At 36.6% G+C, this 23054-nt stretch overlaps 3 protein-coding genes across 4 annotated transcripts; 1 reads left to right on the top strand and 2 right to left on the bottom strand.

Moving 5' to 3' along the window:
• The first annotated feature begins 112 nt into the window (after nucleotides 1-112).
• Nucleotides 113-10331, top strand: erap1b (endoplasmic reticulum aminopeptidase 1b). Its single transcript, XM_048187612.1, has 19 exons — nucleotides 113-253; nucleotides 1151-1665; nucleotides 1788-1926; nucleotides 2093-2227; nucleotides 2345-2465; nucleotides 2547-2701; nucleotides 2835-2948; nucleotides 3095-3226; nucleotides 3314-3445; nucleotides 3669-3752; nucleotides 3844-4001; nucleotides 4699-4778; nucleotides 5229-5412; nucleotides 5561-5717; nucleotides 9013-9197; nucleotides 9309-9470; nucleotides 9547-9687; nucleotides 9765-9846; nucleotides 9940-10331. The coding sequence occupies exons 2-19, from the start codon at nucleotides 1172-1174 to the stop codon at nucleotides 10108-10110; spliced, it is 2826 nt and encodes a 941-aa protein (XP_048043569.1). The 5' UTR covers nucleotides 113-253; nucleotides 1151-1171; the 3' UTR covers nucleotides 10111-10331.
• A 1182-nt stretch (nucleotides 10332-11513) lies between these two features.
• gtf2h2 (general transcription factor IIH, polypeptide 2) lies at nucleotides 11514-16357 on the bottom strand. The gene is made up of 15 exons (XM_048187614.1): nucleotides 16019-16357; nucleotides 15561-15638; nucleotides 15433-15469; nucleotides 15250-15336; nucleotides 15116-15166; nucleotides 14980-15034; nucleotides 14787-14892; nucleotides 13891-13981; nucleotides 13725-13812; nucleotides 13529-13636; nucleotides 13183-13246; nucleotides 12577-12680; nucleotides 12376-12478; nucleotides 12260-12299; nucleotides 11514-12164 (listed from the first exon to the last, which is right to left on the bottom strand). Exons 1-15 carry the CDS (start codon nucleotides 16072-16074, stop codon nucleotides 12054-12056), a joined length of 1179 nt encoding a protein of 392 aa, XP_048043571.1. The 5' UTR covers nucleotides 16075-16357; the 3' UTR covers nucleotides 11514-12053.
• Nucleotides 16358-16491: 134 nt separating this feature from the next.
• On the bottom strand, nucleotides 16492-22340 carry oclnb (occludin b). 2 transcript variants are annotated; one of them, XM_048187598.1, is made up of 9 exons: nucleotides 22163-22340; nucleotides 20972-21100; nucleotides 20207-20852; nucleotides 19885-20052; nucleotides 18807-18913; nucleotides 18099-18194; nucleotides 17783-17954; nucleotides 17454-17495; nucleotides 16492-17274 (listed from the first exon to the last, which is right to left on the bottom strand). In XM_048187598.1, the coding sequence occupies exons 2-9, from the start codon at nucleotides 21013-21015 to the stop codon at nucleotides 17176-17178; spliced, it is 1374 nt and encodes a 457-aa protein (XP_048043555.1). In that variant the 5' UTR covers nucleotides 21016-21100; nucleotides 22163-22340; the 3' UTR covers nucleotides 16492-17175. The 2 variants fall into 2 exon arrangements, with proteins under 2 accessions (XP_048043555.1, XP_048043554.1); XM_048187597.1 differs by having other exon boundaries at nucleotides 18099-18197; nucleotides 22163-22339.
• Between the last annotated feature and the right edge of the window lie 714 nt (nucleotides 22341-23054).

Raw genomic sequence — 23054 nt, 5'->3', positions numbered from 1 at the left:
CAACTTAACATATAGGCTGCTTATTGTAGGCTATTTATTTTTGTTGTTACCTTAAATTATTCTCTTTAATACTACTGTTACTCAGTCATTGCACCGCCTTTAATTTAAAAATTTGCTTCCCATGATGCAAATGTTAAACAAGATTTCTATTTTCACTTTCACATTCATTGATTCGAAGTCCTCAGCTGAACCATAGCTGGATTCTTTTTTTGAACAGGTCGAGGATTTTAACTGAAAAGCGTAGTTCGTAATCGTAAGTATTCTGTGATATAAAGATATACTTGAACTTGTCTTACACGTGACATTACCGTGCTCATGACGTTGGGTTATGTAGCCTATATTGCACGCGCAATGCTGTTTCAGTTTACGTTGTACAAGGTGTCGTGCGAAGAAGCTAATAACCGAATGTAGAATATCATTACATTTACAGCTAATTTAAAAAAAATTTCCTACACCATATGCTAAATGGCTACTGCATTCGCCGTGTCCGTTTTTTTTTGAGTCGGAAACCAGTCAGCAATTCAGTGACTGAACCGAAAACTGTCTCTGTCGGACATGTAAGACTAGTTGAAAAATTGTGAGCTGATTTATTTACGAACTGGAAATATTTACGAATTGACTGCAGGTCATGAAGATTTTGAACCCGGAAGACGAAATAGCGCAAATAAATTAAAAATATAAAGTGAACAGGTGCTAATATGATGTGCAACACACATGGGCTACTTCCGTTAATATGTCAGAAAGTGTAGTTTAGTGTTTCATGACCCATGACTTTAACAAACAAAAGAAACAAAGAAAGAAACGATAGTTTAAATTATGTTTTATGAGCAGAATCATATCTGCAGCTAACAGATGTTTGAGGCGTGAAATTACAATAAACACCCTTATTAATAACCATTTATTGGGATGTTTTAGAGTAGACGGTGCATGATTACGTCATGACGTAAACGAACTGTTCAAAAGAATCGATTCGCGGATTTGATACTTCTCACTCAGGCGATATGCGTTGTCGTTGTAATACACTTCCTCAATAAATTACTTTTAAATCGGTTATGTTGAAAAAAACAGAACTCATTCTTTTTGTTGAAGTGATGGGCTTGTTTTATATTATCAGAATTTTTATAATACGTTTTTCCTTTACCTTTTACAGAGCTTCCAAGTAGTAGTAGACATGAGTCGCTTTGCTCTGCTTGTGAATCTAATAACCCTTCCCATCATTCACATATGGGCTGCAGTCACTCAAGAGCCCACTACTTTCCCTGTATCAAGCAATGGAGAACCATTCCCATGGAACAAAATGAGACTTCCAGACACAATATCTCCCCTTCATTATCATCTCCTTATCCACCCCAACCTCACAAGTTTAGACTTTACTGGATTGGCGCAGATCCAAATTGAGGTGCATCAAGACACCAAGTTTATAATATTGCACAGCAAGGATCTTCAGATCTCCAATGCAAGGTTGCTAGGTTCAAATATGAATCAGCTGCAGCCCTTAAAGGTGCTAGAGTACCCATACTTCCAGCAGATTGCACTTATATCTGATAAAGTGCTGCTAAAGAGAGGCCATGTATATTCAATTGAACTGGGGTTTGCTGCCAACCTCTCTGAGAGCTTTCATGGATTTTACAAAAGCACATATCGCACCACCAAGGGAGACGTCAGGTGAGAAACCTTATGTAAACACTTAAGATTTTTAGTCAGTGTCTCTCCAAGTGGCTCTGAAGTGTTTTATTTTTATTTTTTTGGGAAACAATAATCTGTTATTGTGCCATTCACGTTTTCAGGGTTGTGGCTTCCACACAGTTTGAGCCGACTAGTGCACGAGCAGCCTTTCCCTGTTTTGATGAACCTGCCTTCAAAGCAAACTTTTCCATGCGGATTCGCAGAGAAGCAAAGCATATTGCCCTCTCAAACATGCCTAAGGTGCTGTAATATCTATAGAACCTGTTGATCAATCCTTCTGTATTCCGTATAAAACTTGAATAAATCATGCCGTGACATGAACTATTAAACTGCCATGGGAAGGCTGATTCTTCTGTTAAGCATACTCTTTTTTTTTTTTTTTTTTTTTTTTTCTTCTTCACTCCAGCTGAGAACATTAGAGCTGCCAGGCGGCCTGTTTGAGGACCAGTTTGATGTGAGTGTACAGATGAGCACATACCTGGTGGCCTTCATCGTCTCTGACTTTCTCTCTATCAGCAAGACCAGTCAGCATGGAGTCCAGGTTAGTAGATGATCTGTCTCAGATCATTAAAACCACTGAGTTAATGATAAGATCCCATGTCCATCATTTATCACTTTTTGCGATCCTGCTAGTAGCGTTTATTTGATGTCAATTCAGATTTCGGTGTATGCTGTGCCAGAGAAGATCGACCAGGCAGAGTTTGCTCTGGATGCTGCAGTGAAGCTGCTTGACTTCTATGATGACTACTTTGACATTCCTTACCCTTTGCCCAAACAGGGTAAGTTGCATATTTTTGCCTACTATTTAACATGCAAAGGACAGATTTTTTGGTTCAACATTTATATAATCTGCTCCGTAGATCTTGCTGCTATCCCAGACTTCCAGTCTGGAGCAATGGAGAATTGGGGTCTGACCACCTACCGGGAATCAGCCCTTCTTTTTGACCCCCACAAGTCTTCTGCTTCTGACAAACTGGGCATCACAATGATCATCGCTCACGAACTGGCCCATCAGGTGAACTTATGACATTAGCTGTTTTTTTTAGTGTGTGTGTGTGTGTATAATGGGAGGTATTATATGATTCTAGTAAGTGAGCTGTTGCCATGGATAATAAGTGAATGGTTCATTCTGTGTCTGTTCTTGTCAGTGGTTCGGTAACCTGGTCACCATGCAGTGGTGGAATGATCTGTGGCTGAACGAAGGTTTTGCCAAGTTCATGGAGTTTGTGTCTGTTAACATCACCAATCCTGAACTGCAAGTTGTAAGTTTTTGTAAAATTGGTGGCCCTTGCTGCTTTTCATGTTAGCTTTTGGCTTTTTATTTCCATAATGGCAATTTTAAAAGCACTTAGCAAGAATTGGTTGATGATTTGTGCTAAACTGAACCCCAATCATTTTTGTGCAACAGGAGGATTATTTCCTGGGGAAGTGTTTTGAGGCCATGGAGGTGGACTCCTTAAGCTCCTCTCACCCTGTGTCCACGCCGGTGGAGAACCCTGCTCAGATACAGGAAATGTTTGATGATGTTTCCTATGACAAGGTGCATTATAAAACTTGAGAAAGTTTTCCAGTGAAATGTTTTTCTTTCTTGTTTTTCAAGCTTTTTACATTGTGAATGTCGTTTCAGGGTGCTTGTATTCTGAACATGTTGAGAGAGTTTCTGTCCCCAGAGGCCTTTAAATTGGGCATTGTGAGATACCTGAAACGCTACAGTTACCAGAACACAGTCAATAGTAACTTGTGGGAAAGTCTGACCAATGTGAGTACTCTGCAGCAAACAGTGTGAGCTAATTCATTCTGAGCGGTCACATTTGCTGCTGTTCAGCAAATTTTTTTTATGTGAAATCCAGTCAACACATGCGATAAGAAATTTTGCATAACGATTTCACATAGAGTTCAAGCGCACCTTAAGAGTACAAGATCAAAATGTCTTACGATGTGTTGTAAGTGTTAACAGCAGGTTTTCAATGTCTCTGTTATAGGTTTGTGACTCTGATGGTCTGGATGAGGGCAGACTGAAGGGTGATGGGTCTTGCCAGCGCTCAGTCTCAGACTCTGGAGCTTCTGTGAGTTTTTGCATACATCATTAATTTAAACACATTGTACAGTGTTTTTAACTGGTGTTGTGATGTATTTCTGTGATATTGTATCTCTTAGAAATGGCACTCGGAGGATGAGCTGGATGTTAAGGCTATGATGGAAACATGGACATTGCAGGAGGGCTTTCCACTCATTACAGTGGAGGTCAAAGGTCACGAAGTCAGACTAAGTCAAGAGCGTTACCTCAAGAGTGATGACCTTTCACAAACATCAAGGTTATTATTATCAAGTATCTACATTGTTTTTTTGTTTTTGTTTTTTTCTTTATTCTTAAGCCTGTTTAAACTGACAGTGATTTTATATTTATGATTTGTTTAGTGTTTATATTTTTGAAAATGTGATCACAGTTAAGATGTACTGCAGGCCAAAATAAGATGTCATTCTCTTCTGACAAGCAAGCAGTTTTCTTGCTGAGAAATCACCGGGGCAGCAGTGAATAATACATCATATCATGAACAAGATGAATGATTATCAATGCATGAATCCAAGTCTCTCAGTATGTTGAAAATTTTTGACACGTTTTTCCACACATCATTTTTTAAAATGATATCCTTGTATGTGGGCAGAGATAAATCATTTAAAAAGGGAAAATCTCTCAGTAACACAAATGCCTCCATTAGGAAGGACATTCAAAAACATTATCTCTCTCACAGGAGACACACTGGCACATTGAATCTGAACTAATTTGCTTAAAGTTAAACTTTTCTCAGCTCGTACACGGCCACATTGCATCGCCGGTGGCCACTGTCACTCATGTTACCACAAATCGTGAACTCTAACTGAAAATGAATAACTTCCATTTGCTTTGCCACATGAAGTCGGATTATTTTCTGATTTAATTTTTTTCTTTTTTTTTACACTTGATTGTATGATTGTCTTAATCTTCAGTTCCTGATCTTTTGCTGTTTACAGCTTCCTGTGGCACGTTCCATTGACTTACATTACCAGTGACTCAACAACAGTGCACCGCTTCCTGCTGAAGACCAAAACAGGTATTTGTTTGAATACCATTATTTGATAATGCTATTCATTTGTGCTAATGTGATTTAGTAATATTATATATTGTTTCATAATAATTTAATTATATTAGTTAAGTGTTTTACAATGTTATGTTTAGAGAAAAAAATGACTTACAATCTCTAAACAACAAAAGCACTCAATGGATAATATGTGTGACAGATTACCATAAAATACTGTACACTCTTAAAAATAATGGTTCTTTATTGGCATCTATGGTTCTTTGAAGAACCTTAAACATTCATGTAACCTTTTCTTTGCACACAAGGTTCTTTATAGTGGAAAAATAATTTTAAAAAATGGTTCTTCACTGAAAGGTTCTTTGAGGAATCCAGAATGGTTCTTGAATGGGATCACTGTGAAAAAATAAAAAATACGGAGTGTAGCGCTGAATTCTAACAGGTCTGTTGTATATGTCATCAAAGATGTGCTGTATTTGCCGGAGGAGGTGGACTGGATCAAGTTTAATGTGGACATGAGTGGATATTACATCGTGCACTATGAGGGCTCTGGCTGGGATGACCTCATCAGGCTGCTCAAACACAATCACACAGCGCTCAGCAGCAACGACCGGGCCAGCCTCATCAACAACGCTTTCCAACTGGTCAGGTCAGTCCTCAGTCTTCTGTATGTGGCTCTTATTGGTCAGTGGGAAGAAAATGTATCAGGAGTCAAACAACTAGATCAAAAGTACTGTAGATCAGACAATGTAAGTGTTGGCAAGTAATCATGCCCTGGTTCCTTGTGTTTTGGACAGTGTTGGTAAGCTTCCTCTGGATAAGGCTTTAGACCTGACCCTGTATCTAAGCAAAGAAACTGAGATTATGCCAGTGACACAGGGCTTCAGTGAGCTTGTGCCTCTGTACAAACTGATGGAGAAAAGAGACATGGTGGAGCTGGAAAACCAGATGAAGGTCAGTGAGCGGTCATTCATATTTGACCTTCTAGCTTGTGGATTCATTAATTCATGATTCAGGCTTGAAATCAGCTTCATTTCATCTGAGCAATTCTGAGAATCAGTTATAATTCATTTCATTTCATGATTCACTTAATTAATAGGATGTTGTTTAGTACAATCTCAATCCTGTCGAATCAAAAAAACACATTTTTAAAGGTCCCGTTTTTCGTGGTTTTTTGAAGCTTTGATTGTGTTTATCCACAAGTTTCCTACGCCCCATGAGGCCTTGCGTCAAACGTGGGAGCGTCTTCTGGTTCGAAGTAAACAAGCTGGACGTGACACTCATGCATTCAACAGTTGACAGTCATTCAAGATTTAACGATCCAAACTTGCGAACGTTTGTTTTTTACTTAAAGATTTAAGATTCCGGCATCAATATTTGAACAATGTTTTACAATAAAAAATGTTATACAGTAATAGTAATGTTTTAATTTATGTCAGGAGTGTCAAATATCTAATTGATATTTATATTGACATAAAAAGAAAACACAGACCTATTCAGTTGCGCCTGCTTCCATTTATTTGCGATCACAAGAACGCAAAAAACAACTCCACTAAGGCTTTTAAATCCAAAGGCTTACACATTTAGAAATATATTGATAACAGACCCTATGTTTACGTCACTTTTCTGAGCGTTTCTATTTATTTTCCTCTAAATTATGCGATGATTGCTAGGATGTTTGCGCGATCTCTCCGTCTATCTATCCTGATCCCTTTCAGCCAGAGCAACAGAGGGAGCTCATGAGAAGACAACAGGAGTTATGAGTTATACGAGTTAACCGGAGTGTGTGAATCTGTGAAAGATATGCATTTGTCAGGAATCAACAGGCACAGGGAAGAGACAGATAAAACATTAAACCAATTAAATACACGATTATAATCACATAAGAATTGTCTTCGTTCCTCAAGCAGTCTCTGATATTTTCCATAAACGTGTGTATTTATTATCGCAATGGTTAACATAAGTAGCCTTTAGCATGGCATATATATGACAGTGGAAACGCGACTGGCTCTGGCACGCACGATACGTTAGGAGTAAAATATCACATCATAAGGCTTTGGTGCATCAGTGACAGGTGAAGTACAGACAGCGGGTTGTTCATGTATTGCAGGGTCAGGATGCTCTAGTCATGCAGCAGCACTTTTGTGGAAGATCAGTAAAGTAAAGAGCAATTAAGGGCACGAAAACTGTTTATTGTATTGTGATATTATTAACTAATAATGTAGTAAACTGAGATGTTGTTCCTGAGCACCGTAACGACATCTCTCATAAAGATTTGCAACTTTACAAAGTAAACAATGATCCAAAATACACTTAGCCTCTTCGCTAATTAGCACACAAAATACCATTGGTATGCTGCTTCCGCCGCCTCACCGGAAGTTGTACCCACGTTCTCTTTTACAGTAGCGCCCCGCGGAAACAGGTGGATAGTGTGCAATATAACATGTGTTCATGTTTCGCGTGTAAAAAAACACAGTATTTTTCACATAATTTACTTATCTGTATACCGCTGTTTCCACTGTCATAAAAACGGGCTGATGACTTCCTTGTTCTATGAAGTCCCTCCTTCAGAAATACGTAATGAGTTCTGATTGTGCCAGCGGTTCCTGTGTTGTGATTCGACAGCAGTTTAGCGCATCTTGCCCGGAAAGGTCACGCCTCTTACCATAACGTGGAGATGCACGCGCTCAGTGTTATTGTAAACATGTCTTTAATTTTACCCTATCAATTTGAGCCGGAATCAGACCCGGTGATTGGACTGCGGGATGAAAATAACAGCGTTTCGACGACATGGCGACAAACACACTCTACAAACGCAACTCTTGTGTATTCCTGTGGGCGGAGGTTAGTCAAAAAACTGTTTTAGTGACGTCATTAAAGAAGGAAGTAGAGGGATGTAGTCCAAACTGGCCGTTCGATGTAGGCGACTTCTGTTAAATAAAATATCTCGCTTGGCATTGAACTTTGAGCTTTAAAATTTTACAGATTTCATTTATACTCGAACAACAACATTACACACTAACTAAAGTTTGAAACATGGGATCACGAAGAACGGGACCTTTAAATGTTTTTGAAATAAATCTGTTATGCTCACCAAAGCTGCATTTATTTGATCAAAACGACGAAGCTGAATTTTCAGCAGGCATTTATTTCTCTTCAGTATCACATGATCCTCCAGAAGTCATTCTAATATGCTGATTTAGAGCTGAAAAAACATTTCTTATTATCAGGTGGAAACAGTTTGGCTGCTTAATATTTTTGTGGAAACTGTAATGCATTTTATCTTCGATGAATAGAAAGTTCAAAAGAACAGTTTATTTGAAATAGAATAAGTCAAAAAAAATATCTTAACTGTCAGTTTTAATCAACTGAATGTATATATGCTGAATAAAAGTATTAATTTCTAACTGACCCCAAACTTTTGAATGATGGTGTATATTATAAAATCTGGTAACGACTAGATTCCCGGGTCCATGTAAAATCTGGAGAAATTGTGATTTCAGGCCTAAAATAGTCCTGGAAGTTAATATAATTTTTAAAAAGTGATGGAAAAATTAAAATTTCTGTAGCAAATAAACATTTGGTCCCATATTATATTCAGTGTCTTTAACTACTAGATACTAAGATTTAAATTAATCATTGATACAATGCACTTATTGTGTACATACATGTTTTTACATTGTACTTGTTATTACATGCAGATATTTTTAAAAATACCTGCATGTAATTACATCTATAATTACACTGTTGACACTTCTCTTACCCATATCACCAAACCTGTCCCTAAACTTACCCATATCCACCTCAAAAGCAGCAAAAATGTTTTGCTATACAATATGAACACAATAATACATTACATTGTAATACATTGTACTTATTTTTTGATGTAAGTACATAGTAGATAAGGACACCCAATTTAAAAACATTTTTTTTAGATATGCTAAGCTTTAAAATATTTAAATAACTAGAAATTGCCCTTGGTGAGTGCAAATCTGATCATGTGATTTTTAAAAATCCTTATCCAGTAATCATGAATCACTATGAAAGTCATGGAAATTTATTATTCAAAAAGTATTCAAGCCTATGTTTTGTTTTGTTTGTTTTTTTGCTTGTTTTTTTAACTGTCTTTATCATGCTTATGTAACGTACTTTAAATTACCATTGTATATGAAATAAGTAATAAAAATGAACTTGCCATTCTGTTCATGCTGTAAGTGTAACAGATGTTGATTGTCTCTCTGTGGTCCAGGGCTACATACTTCAGCTGTTCAGGAAGCTCATAGACCAGCAGTCGTGGACTGATGATGGCTCTGTGTCTCAGAGGATGCTGCGGAGCTACCTCCTCCTGTTCGGCTGCGTGCGGGGTCATCCACCCTGTGTCAGCACCGCCACCCAGCTCTTCAACAATTGGAGGGACTCAGATGGGAATATGAGGTCAGAGAGTCTTTCCCTTCTCACAGTTTTTTTTAAACACTTGACACTTACCATTAAGAAGATAAAGAAAACTTTGGACTTTTTTTTTTTTTTTGTCCATCCATCCTCTAGTCTTCCCAATGACGTTACTATGGCTGTGTTTTCTGTTGGTGCCCGGACTGAGGATGGTTGGGAATTTCTGTTTGAGAAGTACAAGGAGTCCATGTACATCTCGATGAAGAGCAGGATCAAGATGGCCCTCACGACCAGCCCTCTTGATCACAAGTTAAAATGGTAAGACAATTTATATATACACATCAGATTAAGAAAATCAGTATAAATCACTAATGTTATTTTTTCTTTCTGTCAGGATGATGGAGCAGAGTCTGGTGGGAGAGGTGATGAAGACTCAGGATCTGCCATATGTTGTAACATCAGTCAGTAAAAATCCTAAGGCCTACAAACATGCATGGGACTTTTTAAAAGCTAACTGGGACTCCCTGATTAAGAAGTGAGATACTGGTTTAATTAGGCACACAATAGTGGTATATTGTGAGCCCTTTTATGACTTCAAACATTTGTTTATAGGTTTGATCTTGGCTCACACTCCATAGCGCACATGGTAGTAGGAGTGACCAACCAGTATTCCACCAGAGAAATGCTAGCTGAGGTAGGTATTTAGTTTATTGAACCAAACAAGTAATTAGGAGCTTTCATCAGTTTGTGATCAGAAAACTCTGAGCATTTCTCTCTACTCCGTCAGGTTCGTAGTTTCTTCAGTTCCCTGAGGGCTGAAACTGGAGCAGAACTGAGGTGTATTCAGCAGGCCCTGGAGAACATTGAAGAGAACATTCGCTGGATGGACAAGAACCTCCCACTGCTGAAGGCCTGGCTGCACAGACAATATGACCAGCACAAAAATATAGAGCTGTGAAGCATATGTACTTTAAATGTGTCAAGTCATACTGTTGGTGTATACATTTTTTTTTTATTATTATGATGTAAGAATTTTGATAAGAACTTTGGTGTGCTAAAGTGTGTGATTCTGAATTTTTGAATATATATATTTTTGAATAGCTGTACCATTTCTTATAAAGGTACAATTTAAGATTGTCCCCAAGCTGTAGTATTGAAATTAAAAGTGTATGGATTGGATTACATTTGTAATATCTTTTATTTTGTCATTTTTAGAGTTTGTCCTTGTAATGAACTCTTAAAAACATAACTGTATGCTCCAACACTTCACATTTATATACCAGCAATCATTTATACAGTTTGCAAAAATACGTTTGTTTTTTAAATTGCTTTGGCACAATTTTCTCAAGCTTTACATTTTCAAAACTCTTAGTACTAACATCACATCAGATCATCAAAAGTGCACATTTTTTTAAAAAAACAGCATGTTTTCATTTGTGTTCGTACAAAACAGTACTGCCTTTCATGCTATTACTCAAACTTTTCATTTGTCTTTTTTCATTCAGTTTAATACATGTTCTATTTATTCCAACTGATCTTAATGGTTAATGAATTAATCATTAGGTAGATATAGATTCTATAGATGTAGTTTCTACTTGTTTACAATTTCCAATATAGATAACCAAAGGTAATTATTAACTTTACATTATAAGCGATTTATCTTAGATGATAACCACATTGTTCAGTATGTGTGTGTGACAGAGATTTGCAATTTGTAAACGGAGCAGGATAAGCGAGTACAAGGGAGAGGAAACAGTCAGTGACTATAATATCAGATCATCAGAAGAAGGGAGAGAGATGGCATCAAATACAGCATTTTTACATTACAGTATTCCATGCGATACTGTAAAAAGATCACCATGGTAGGGACTGCCACATTATTGTAACTCGCTCTTATAAAGGTTAACTAGTCAACTGGTCAATAAGATTCAGTCATATGGCACAGCGAGAACAATGTATTGGCAGCATGCTCTTTTCTAGCACAAAACCTCATGGCCATGTTATACTTCGCACCTTTTGATAAAGCACTGAATAGATACTATTATCGATTTTTGTTATGCAAGTTAGGTAATGTAAGTGTATTTTCTAATGAGGCATCTGTAGCCTGTGGAATATAATTATTTCCTCAACAAGGGTGATTTGAAACATGTTTGCTATTAAATGAACTGTTACAAGTACTAAATTGAAAAATCACCATAGTGTTTTGTTTTGGTGATAAAGCCAAATGTTCTCATTACATACTACAATAATCTTTTGAATAATTGTTTTGAAATAATGATTATGTGGATTGAAAATGTGACTGAAAACTGTAATGAAAGCATGGAATCAAGTTTTGAAAGAATGACTGTGTTACAAGTGTGATCAGTTTGTATTTTTTTTTTTTTACTAAGAGTTTTGAAAATGTACACCTTACATATAAAAATAGTACCAAAGCGAATAAAAAAAAAAACAATTAAAAGTTTCATTTTGTTTAAACAGATAGTCTAAACTGGTTCTGCATTGGTTTGAGCACAGGCAAGTACATTAACATGTCATGTAAGAATACAAAACAGCTGTCATGTTAAGTCTATTACAACTCAGAAAACAGTACAAAACACTGGAAACCAGTACAAAAATGTTTTTCTCTGTTGTTTTATTTGGTCCAGTGAGCCTCTTTTCCCCATAGGGGGCGCCCCTACATACATTTACAGCTTGAGCACATCTATGATGCATGTAAATAGAAAACCAAAGTAATATGATGCCAAAGAACTGACGATTTTTGGCTTTCATTACCTTAACCCTCAAAACTGAGAATCAGTGAGAATCTAAATCTGTGGCTGATGATTGCTCGTTTTTTCTTCTCCATCTCAGTTTCTATTTGTACTTAAATTCACAGATGTCTTGTAGTCAGGCCATCTTGCATCAGGACGTCCTGTCGGTCTGCATGCAGCCGGGACAGCAGTGCAGTGTGTCATGTATGAAGAGATCACACTCCACGCAGAACACTTTTTTACATGCTAGACAAGTAAACGCCTGCAGAGAGGAGAAATCAAACAGGTGGAATGTTATTTTAAACAACAAACCTATTTAATGTTTGCATACAAAAGATTAGAAATTCAAAAACCTACACTTTTGTCTTTCAACTCTCCTTGGCAAGCTTCACAGAACCTGAAAAGACACAGATTAACACTATGAAATAGGCTAAAACGAGACAGACCGATCACAAAGTGATGGTGGCGCTCACTTCTCTCCCTCATACTCCTCCAGCGGGGTCTCCTGGAAAGCGTCCAGGGGGAAGAGGTGGTGGAAGGAACGGGCCAAGTGAGGAGCGGAAACTAAAGTCAGACCTGCACCAGAGAGAAGACAGACTGTGAGAACTGAACACATGAATGCTCTCTGAAGATTGCTGTAAAGAATGGAGAATGGGGACATTCTGAGGACTCACCACACACTTTACACTCCACTGGCAGCTCAGTGTATTTAGCTCTGCACTGTGGGCAGTAGTAGCCGCCGAGAGTGAGTGCTGGCTCACCAGTGCTGTCTAGGTGCCTAAAATATATTACAAATTAAATGAGATTATATTAGATTATAGTTAAATATAAATAAGGTATTTACATATACAACCATTCTATTTCAAATGAATGCTGTTCTTTTGAACTTTCTATTCATCAACAAATCCTGAAAAAAAATGTATCAGGGTTTCCACAAAAATAGCGTGACACTGAAAACTTGAGTAATGACTGCTGAAAATTAAGTTTTGCCATCACAGGACTAAATTACATTTTAAACTGTATTGAAATAGAAAACTTGTTTTGAATTGTAATATTTACTGTTTTCACTGTATTTTTGATCAAATAAATGTCTATTTGGTGAGCATAAGAGAACATTACAACATCTTACCAACTCCAAACGTTTGAACAGTACTATAAATTAGATTTAATATTACGCTATGTTAAAACAAATTTAACATATTAGAAACAGATCATTTAAAATTATGAATATACATTTAAAAAATGTGGTAAAAACATGATCATCTTTAATCTGTACTCACGACATGCTGAACGAGGGTTTGGCATCCTGATCAGACACTGATGCTATGACATGCTGAGGGAAACCTAAGCAAATTATTATGTGCATTAAAGATATTGTAGAAGAATACCATTTATATATTGTAGTTTACGCAAATACATAATTTCCCAGAAATGAATCAGGACTAATTCTGGACTGCTTTACGTTAAAGTGCAATGAAAACAAAATAAAATGACGATCAAAACATTCACAGCTAATTTGATTACGCTTTCAGCTACCAGCAATAAGGTTGGTATACTTTCAATTCAGTGTAACACATTTCAGCATGTTTAAATAGTTTAAATATGGTGAAAATGACTGTGATTTACCCATGCGAATGAGGGAGCACTCTGAGGAGGAGCTGGCAGGAGGCGGCTTCACATGCTGCATCAGCAGCTCTTTAAAATGACTCTCATCCAGTATCACATTGTATGTTCCTGTTGGGCCAAACAGAATTTAAAAAATAAATAAATAAAAAGAAAACACCAGACAATTGAAAAACTGTATGAGAGTAAGACTACCAACCTCCAGTTTCTCTTGTGAGAATGGTGCACACTCGAACCTCTGCTGACAGGCCGATCACAGACACTCTGATTTTCAAACCATTCAGAGTCTGTTGATAGAGTAAAACACATTTAACAAAACCTACTAATCATTACAATACGCAGCCATTTAAATAATTGAAACTCACTTTGATAATTTCATAGATGTTGGCTGGGTCACAGGTAGTGAGACTGCTGAAAATAACCAGGATCTCTTTGCTTGTATGAGCAGGCATGTGTCTGCATGAAAACAGAGATATGAGATATTAGTGTGGTAAATGTAGATGACAACTTTCAATCAAACAGCTGTTGGTTCAAATCCAGTACAACAACTAAACTTTAGACAACATATATATTGCATACAAATAAGTGGATGGAAATGCCAGGATACACATAAATTCTAAAAACGCTCAAAAAGCGCTCAATTGACATCTTTTTTTTTTTTTATCCGATAAGAAGACATGAGCACAAAATATGATGGAAACACAATTCCTAAATGCACAAAAAAAAAATAAACACATGTGATGTCAACAGTGTATGAGGCTGGATAACTGGACTAACCAGCACTAATTAACGATTTTGTTCTCTTGAACACATGGAATGGAAACGGTGCTTTATTCACAAATGTTTTATGCGATTTTCCAATTTTGCGCACAAGCTAATGGTACAATATGTAACTTTTTTGTTCAAAATATACAACATTTATATAATAAGCGAATGTACATCATGAATCCATTTTCCAAACCGTGTTTTTGTCTTATCCTGAATCACTGCGGCCTATAATAAGTGTTTATATTCAAACTATTTTAGACCAAGCAGGAGGACAGCATCTTAGCTCAGTACCCGCGTGACTCGTCATAAACACAAACAGAGAGAAGTAGCTCGGACTACAATGTTCTCCCGCAAGATGCATGCGGTTTTGTTTATTAACTGCTGGAGAGCTCAAATTTACATAGTGTACCTTTAGATTCACAACTTTGGATAGAAACATACTTTAGCTACTGAGTGCATTGAACTCCCCTCTGAGCTTTGATATGTGCCTTACTTCAGAGTCTGCATAGCCAGGTTGAGGGAGTTGTAGAGGGATGGTTCCCCAACACATGTAGAGTCCACAGCTTTCTTCAGAGCTGCTATATGCTTCTTAGGGTTCCCTAGTAAGTGTAAAATAATGTGAAGTGATGATAATAAGAAATAAGAAATCTTCTCAAAATATCCAATCATAATACTAATGTATCAACCTGCAAGATCAGTGAGCTTCTCCGCCCTCTTGTTCTTGGTGGCAATGATCCCGATCTGTGACGATACGGTACGGTTAACAGAAGCAGCACACTCTGTAAACACTCACAGACAGATGCACAGAGTCAAGTGCATTACCTGACTGATTGGATTCTGGTCAAAGTATTCCTCCACAAAGTACTCCATCAGCTGAAGAATGCAAAAGATCGATTTTGACAGATTTCATATAATGTTAGCCTTCCATACTCCATTATAGATGCAGTGCTACTAACCTTTAGGGTGGAGGTCAGCCTGTTGGGCTTTAGGTCTTGATCTTCCATTGATCTAGATGAGTCAATGATCACAAAGAGGTGCCGCATCTGGGTTTGGAGGAATTTTATGTAGTTTTATGATCTGGTGTTGATCAGTATAAAATGTAAAAACATAATGATGAAGGACAGTGAATTGCAGCTTACCATCCCAAGCCGAACTTGTCCATGACTCTCAAACACTCTGCAATGCGATAGACAGACTGTAAGTGAGTATCAAACCAAGATACAATCAGCTCAAACTGATGTTTATATTCTGCATTTGAGTGCTGCACCTTTTCCTCTTAGCCTGGAAAAGAATGTCCTCCACAGTAGCTTTGAGAGACCCAGACTCATCCTCCTTCAGCACCTCCCTGACAGAGACACACGTCAACAAATGTGTTCTCATGTACTTTAATAAATACCAGTGGGTGACAGTCTTGTGATGCCCTTTCAAGATTTTAAGCCATAGTTTTCGAGAAAATAGTAAAGTTACTAAAGAAATTATAAAATCAAATTTAATGTGAGATCTTTAAACGTTGTAAGAAGCTTTTGTAAGATTTATGTTCTTTTTAAATTATATTTTTGAATTATTTATATTATTATTATTATATAAATGACAGTATACGTAATGTTTTATGATTTTATTATCAATAATGGTTTTTGGTGGAAATTTTGGTTAAACATCGTATTTTTTAAATAAATAATTTCAATAAAAAAACAAGCATAAAGCACAACTTTCTGCTTCTCTCACCATGTTCGTTCGTATCCTCCTTCCCATCGTTTTGTTCTCTCTGGTTCTTCATCCATGATGTATAATTTTTACAGACTTGTCAGCTTTCTTTCGGGGGAATGATGAACAGTTATTCTATTCTTATGAGACTCTATTACACTTGTATAGATTTTCGAAATGAACCTTATAACAGAAATTAGAAATGTCTATAAACTGGATTTTTGTATTAACGACATTAATATGTAACCTGCTAAGTGAACTATAAAAACAACAGTTCAATTCACCCAGTATATACGTTTGTGCAACCCTTGTACGTCAACTTGTTATGTCCCCCGGTACAACATGCGATTGCGAACAGTAGTTCCGAACTGTGGGCGGTCCTACGTGTTACACATAAAGCATAGGTCCATAAAACTTAGGTTTGATTGTTATGATTAGCTTTTTGTTGCCGCCTTCATTATTTTTATAAGATGAAATTAATATAAAAGAAGACATTTAGAAATTGAATAGCTTTATTTTCCTATGTACACAAATACAAGCAAAAATGTAGGTGCTACAGGTTCATCATTTGCCTGCCATATTAAAATTACTCAATGAATTATCAGAAACATTTGATATAATAGTCTGAAGGAGGCTAATTATATTAATTATATAATTGCAATTGAATTCACACCCATTCTCTAGGTGTGTACCTAAAGAAAACAACAGAGAACATTGATATTCCAGTGACAGATTAAATCAGCAAGTTATATATTTAAAAAAAGTAAATACAGAAAAAGAACATCCAATAAAACATTATTATAAAAAATAATAAAAAAAAAAAAAAAACATGTATTACAATGTCTTTGCTTGGAGATTCCTAAAACTAAAACAAGTGGTCACAGTCTTGCTCATACTAACCTTGGCTTGACTAAAAGTACTACAGCAAAAGATTAAAGGTTAGGAGACAACATCATCTAGCTTTAAAAACAATTAAATTAAATACTTCATAAATGCCACAATATTTTGATCAAGTTTAGTTTGGCTCAAAAGCAAAAACCTGTCTACATAAAACAGCAGTCATCCATTTCTTGATAATAATACAGTGATGCACATCTTTAATACAGAAATACAGATAAAGTCCAAAAGCAAAACCATCATGTGACAATGTGCCTTGCTGAGTTTCCAGTTCCAGGTTTTTATTGCCTGTGGTCATAGTCGCTGACCCTTCTTTTGAGGAGGGAGAGTTTACTCTTTAGCTGCTTACACTTTTTCTTTTTCATCTGATATTCTGCAGACTGTGAGAAAGGAAACAGGTCAGCATTTGCATTTACTCCTATGCACTTAGTGTATCATAATTATTATCTGCAACTTCATTATAAACAGTTATTTTAACAGCTGTGACAAAATCATGCAATTATTCTATAAATATTCTAATCTGAAATGTTATTAAAGATACAATACTGAAATATCTTACCTTCTTCAAACTTTTGAGCCTGTTGTAATCACTCATGGCATCCTTTTTTAGGGAATAAAAGCAGGAGTAATATTAATGTAACATTTTAATAATAATAATATACAATAATATGGACAATTTTAAACTAATTTTTTGTTGTTGTTTTTTTTAAAAAGGTGTAAGAGACACTGAAAAATAGAGATTAAGTGACTTGCTACTCATATCCTTAAGCATCTGAATTATTGAGACAGACAGGCATAGCTCAGCAAATCAAGCTAAATTAGCATAATAAGGGGCAGAATAAAGATCCAACCTTTAGGAAAACTGTTTTTACTTTATAGATTACTTACCAGGAACTGTGGGCTGCCTTCCTGTAATCTGTCCAGCTCTCGATCGGCATCTGCCAAGCCCTGATTAATATCATCTAGCTCAGCCTGAAGATGCTTATACTCCATGTGATCTCTGTCAAACTCTCTCTTGTACTCAAGCCTCTCCTGCTCATTAATGATGGGAGGATACTCACTGAGAGCATGACAGCATAGAATACAGGTAGAGGAAAAATGTGACAAGAGTGATAATGATTACTTAGTCACAAATGCAGAGTATTTACAAAAATAAAAAAAACATGATCCAATACTACAAACTATAACTTAAAGGTTTTCTCACATTTCATAGTCTGTGTCCAGTTCATCTCCAGATCTAGTGTCATAGTCTCTTTGTTTGCCCTTCAGTCCACTCAAAGAGCTTGTCAAGTCAGAACCACTACTGAAAAAAAAAAAGATATTTAAAAAAAAAATATATATATATATATATATATATATATATATATATATATATATATATATATATATATATATATATATATATATATATATATATAATATCAATAGAACTTCTGTTAAAATCTTGGGTGTGATGTTACAATTTTCAATATAACCAACATAGTGAAAATAGCTTTCTGATAGCTTTCTGATTACAATAGTTTCAGTCATTTCACGGTTGTGAAACTGGTTATTCAGGTTCACGACAAAACTAAATCTACCAGGTCCCATTCATACAAGGACAACATTTCCTGGATTCCTTTACTCTGTGGCACCTAGTCTAGAGACAGACCAAAACTGACCTTGACCAATCATTGTCTGTGTTCACTTGGCTGATTGACAGAAGTGGTCATTCTGCCTACAACATGTGACTTTGTGTACGTTTTATTTACTATCAATAAATTGCATTCATTTGCATAAAGATACTGTCATTATAACCATCAACCACTCAATAAATAATATCTACAGTATATCGAGACAAAAAAATGAATACATACGTCTACAGAAAGAATGATAAGTAATGTATTTTCTGCTCTTCACTTGGAGAACCTACCTTGGAAGGTAAACTGGTTTCTGGCTGTAAACCATTGGCTGTGCAACACTCATTTTGTCATTGCGGTCATTGACAAAAGCCTCTGGATCTCCAGACACATTATTCACCTGAAGAAAAACAAGGAAGTCTAAGTTCATATCTGGACATTTTTAAAGAAACTTGACTGTAGGCAATAACACAGTAAAATAAATATTTAAGAAGTATTCAGTTCACCCTTCAGCTGTTACATACTTAATTTTGTTGCAGCTTGGAAACACAATAGACATTTAATGTGCAATTTTTTTAATAATACACCACCCTTCCATAAAAGCTAGCACGACAACATTTGTCATCTCAAAATATTTTCACCCATCATTTGGTAGTCTTTATCTCCTTTAAGTGTTGATGTAGGCCTCTTTTACTTCAGCTGTTTCCTTAATGCAGTCAGCCTACTTTTTGTATGGTAAACAGTCTGGACAAACATTAAAGCCAGGCAGAACCGGTTCCACCACTTCCACAAATACCATCATGACATAAAGGACGAAACTACCACTGCATACATGATGAATTGTGTAAGAACAAAGCCAGTGGAGTGACCTAATACCACTAGAACATGGTCATTTTCTTGGTCTAACAATTGTCACCTACTAATTCATAAACTTTTAAGTCGCTGTTAAGCGTTTCATATATTTCATCATGACATTTTGGATCATAATCATGCTTTCCATCAAGTGAAAGTGCATAAGAGGACACACCCAGAAACCAGACATGAAAAAAACCTTTTTGTGGAAGTCTTCCTTTGCTATTAAGACTCTTCCAAGAAGAGAAGTTTCAATGCTCTAGTCTAAAACAACAATTCTCAGAAAATGGTGGAGCAATTATAGGCACCACATAACAACTCTTGAAAACAAGACAACATGCATCAAGAACCATTCTGGGCGATATATAGTAGTAGTACAAACCAAATACCACAAAAAGTATTACATTTCATGATCTCATAAATCCATGTGTTATACTAAAAGATTAAAAACACAAACTAAAATGAACAGGAAATTAAAAGTATCTTTCTCTGGCACAACTGGCTAGAGAAAATTCTTACCCATTCTCCGATGCCATGAGAAGTGAGGCCATCAGTGATGGTCTTCACATCATACCACAGAACGCGCTCCCTGCCATACCTCCGGATCTGCCCTCGGGTCTTCACCGCAAACACAAGTAGGATGATCAACCCAACCGCTACCAGAAATCCAATAACAACGGCAATAGCCTTGTAAAGAGGAGGGAAAAAAATAAATAGCACCAAAAATTAGATAACTGAATCTCAACTTGCATTTCTGCACAATAGAAGCTATTAAGTTGCGTCCGATAATAACCAACCTGAACTGAACTTATACTAGATTATGAATACTGCCCATGCTCACCTCTTCAGGCTCCACTACACAGTAGTGGTATAAATATTGATTGAGGAAGATCCCAGAGGCCTGATCTTGGTTCTGGTATTGTGCACACAGCTGCAATATCTGATTATACATCATGGATCCAGACGACTGAGCAGTGGGGTTAATAGCGACCAGGTACACAATGGTGGCAATGAGCATGAGTACAGCCAGGATGGCACAAATAATGATGGAGGCCAGATAGAATGAGGGAGACTGTGAAGCGTTCTGCCTCGACACCACCAGGATGAAGATGATGAGTACAGTGATAAAGGTGATTCCCGCAATCGCGATGATGAAGCCCTTGCCTGATTTCGGATCCATGTACGTGCCTCCTCCATAGCCTCCGAGACCCCCACCATAACTTCCTCCATATGAACCACCATATGTTCCACCGGCAACGCTGCCTTGACCAACGCCTCCAAAGCCCATCCCAAGACCGCCAAGCCCCATGTTGCTTGCATCATAGTCCCACGCCAGTGTGGAGGCCACGCAGGCAAACATAGCCACACACATAATGATGATGATGATGCACAAAATCTTCATCACACCTGGGGGTGATGTCCAGCGGTAAAAGTGAAGCATTTTATCTGGGTGGTAAGAAGGTGTGCGATGGGAGGTTCTGTGGTGACTGAAGGAACAAAGCGAAACAACATTGATGAGCAAAAGGAAACCTATTAACTGATCATAATGACAGATCATAATACCATCAGTAAGGAGTCAGGAGTCTTTCTCTAAAATGCAACTTACTGTCTGCCTCTATACGGAGGAGGGTGACTTGATTTTTTCGGCATGATGTTAGCTTCCTGGACAAACTTCACAGGGGGATCTGAGTGAGATCAGAGCCAACAGAAGTTTTCCTTGGACAGAGAGGTGACACTGCAAGAAAGCAAGGTAAATAAACCCAAGTGTTAATGGCAGATACATGTCAATACATATCTATTATTGATACTAGTCACTGATCACCATAAAATATTCAAGACTCTATATCCATACAATCACTGATACCAAAGCATCATTTTATGACTCATTACTGGCACATGATGATACAATTTGAAGGAAAGATTTGAAGGAAAGCATGAGACATTAAAAAAGACAAGCTCAGGCTATGTATAATTTTATAAATATTTCCAAGACATAGCCTAGCCTACAAGAATCAGGTGTTTTTGTTTCGCTATAAATCTGGGAGTCCACTTACAGAAAAAAAAATTACTGTTCCAAAAGTTTTTTTTTTCCACTCATGTTTGGATCTTTGGAAAAACACAAAAGCCTTTGGCTATGATTTGTTGAAAATAACGTACTGAAATGACATTCAAATGACTTGTGAATATTGACTTTGGAATGTAGAAAATGTGTTTTTAATATATTTCAATGATCTAAACAAAAAACAGCACATCTCTGACACAAATGTGGGTTACACCTAGATCTAAATAGAGAAAATTAATTATACATTAATTTCACATCTTTAATTAAAAAAAAAAAAATGGCTGACCAGACATAGAAGGTTGTAAGTCTTTTCAATTGCACAAAATTTGTCATAAATGTGATAGTAAAACACGGTTTTGGTGTTGATAGTCTGTGTTTAATGAATTTATATATTTGTTTCCAATTATATTTAATCGTACTGTTGTACTGTAGTTTAAGTGCAGATTCGAAAAATTAGGACACCTGACATCTGCTTTTGTAACCCAAAAACACAAACATTAACAAAAAATCTAAATTTTAAAATATTAAGGTCTAGAGAAAAACACGCTTGCCAATAAAGACAAATAACACAACTATTTACATTTCTTAAAATTAGTAGGCTACCGCGCAACATCCTTGTGCGTCAGTAAAACACATTTAACAAACATGCAATGGCTACAATAGTCAACTGGGACTATTTAAATTTTTAAAAAATAAGCAATTAATAAATAAATTAAACATATTAAGGAAACTCACCTTCTTCCTTTCGAAAGCAGTCAACGCTTGAAAAGATTTGTGTAACTCTTCCTCGCTCTTTACAGACGGAGTATTTATCGGACCTGAAAGCACTCAGCCTTCACGAAACGCCCGCTCCTGCCGCCTCTCTCACAACAACACATCCCTGAAACCACAGGTACAGCCCCGCCCTTAACGCGTGACAGATGCAAGACGAGCCCGTTTAATTTGCGTAATGATTTTATCTAATATAACTAGTAGTTTGGACAACAAAAAATAGTATTTCTGTTTTTAATGCTTTAGGACATGGGTTTTCAAACTGTGGTCTGAGGACCCCCATGGAGCCAGTAGCTCCTCAAGGTCCGTGGAAAAGTTTAGAGAAAAACATTAGAGTATATAATACAGTATAAAACACTAAAGTGTACCACATTTGTAGAATGTAAATACAGTAATTAAGTTTCATTAAAATGCTTTTCAGGGAGTTCCTGCTGCAATTTGAAAACAAATCCTCTATGTCATATGCACACGTTGGAAGTGATGTATCCAACTGGATTTTTGACTGCCCAAATCATAAAACTGTAAATGTGGGACTATAATCTACTCTAGTCATCTTTAATTAGAAATAAAATTGTCAGAAGTGTAATTTAATTATGGTTTCAATTACCATTATATTATTCATTATTCAATTATCAAATACCATGCATTTTTCTAAATTATTTGATTATAATTAGATCATTGTTCTAGGATATTACACACCATATTCAGTATTTATGAGGCATAAGGTGTGCACAAAAAGTTATGTGAGCATCTTTTCTCCCTGGAGTCCATTGTAGCTTGTAACCTGATAGAGCTGTCAAGCCAGTAAATGTATTGATTCCTGAACTGGAGTTCAACTATAGCACAGATCTATACA

This window comes from Megalobrama amblycephala, linkage group LG4 (assembly GCF_018812025.1).
Source record: "Megalobrama amblycephala isolate DHTTF-2021 linkage group LG4, ASM1881202v1, whole genome shotgun sequence".
NCBI classification, from domain to species: domain Eukaryota; kingdom Metazoa; phylum Chordata; class Actinopteri; order Cypriniformes; family Xenocyprididae; genus Megalobrama; species Megalobrama amblycephala.
This window is presented reverse-complemented; position numbering and strand designations above follow the sequence as displayed.

Bases quoted from the DNA above. Each gene is read 5' to 3' on its own strand.
- erap1b (XM_048187612.1), top strand. From the start codon at position 1,172: ATGAGTCGCTTTGCTCTGCTTGTGAATCTAATAACCCTTCCCATCATT. The intron at 2,228-2,344 runs GTTAGTAGATGA...ATGTCAATTCAG, and splicing joins CCAGTCAGCATGGAGTCCAG to ATTTCGGTGTATGCTGTGCC. The intron at 5,413-5,560 runs GTCAGTCCTCAG...TGTTTTGGACAG, and splicing joins AACGCTTTCCAACTGGTCAG to TGTTGGTAAGCTTCCTCTGG.
- gtf2h2 (XM_048187614.1), bottom strand. From the start codon at position 16,074: ATGGATGAAGAACCAGAGAGAACAAAACGATGGGAAGGAGGATACGAA. The intron at 13,247-13,528 runs GTAAATCACAGT...TAATTTGCTTAG, and splicing joins GTGCTCCCTCATTCGCATGG to GTTTCCCTCAGCATGTCATA. The intron at 12,681-13,182 runs GTGAGTACAGAT...AATATATTTTAG, and splicing joins AAACCCTCGTTCAGCATGTC to GCACCTAGACAGCACTGGTG.
- oclnb (XM_048187597.1), bottom strand. From the start codon at position 21,015: ATGCCGAAAAAATCAAGTCACCCTCCTCCGTATAGAGGCAGACA. The intron at 17,955-18,098 runs GTGAGAAAACCT...TCATGCTCTCAG, and splicing joins CTGGACACAGACTATGAAAT to TGAGTATCCTCCCATCATTA. The intron at 17,275-17,453 runs GTAAGATATTTC...CCTTTCTCACAG, and splicing joins GGCTCAAAAGTTTGAAGAAG to TCTGCAGAATATCAGATGAA.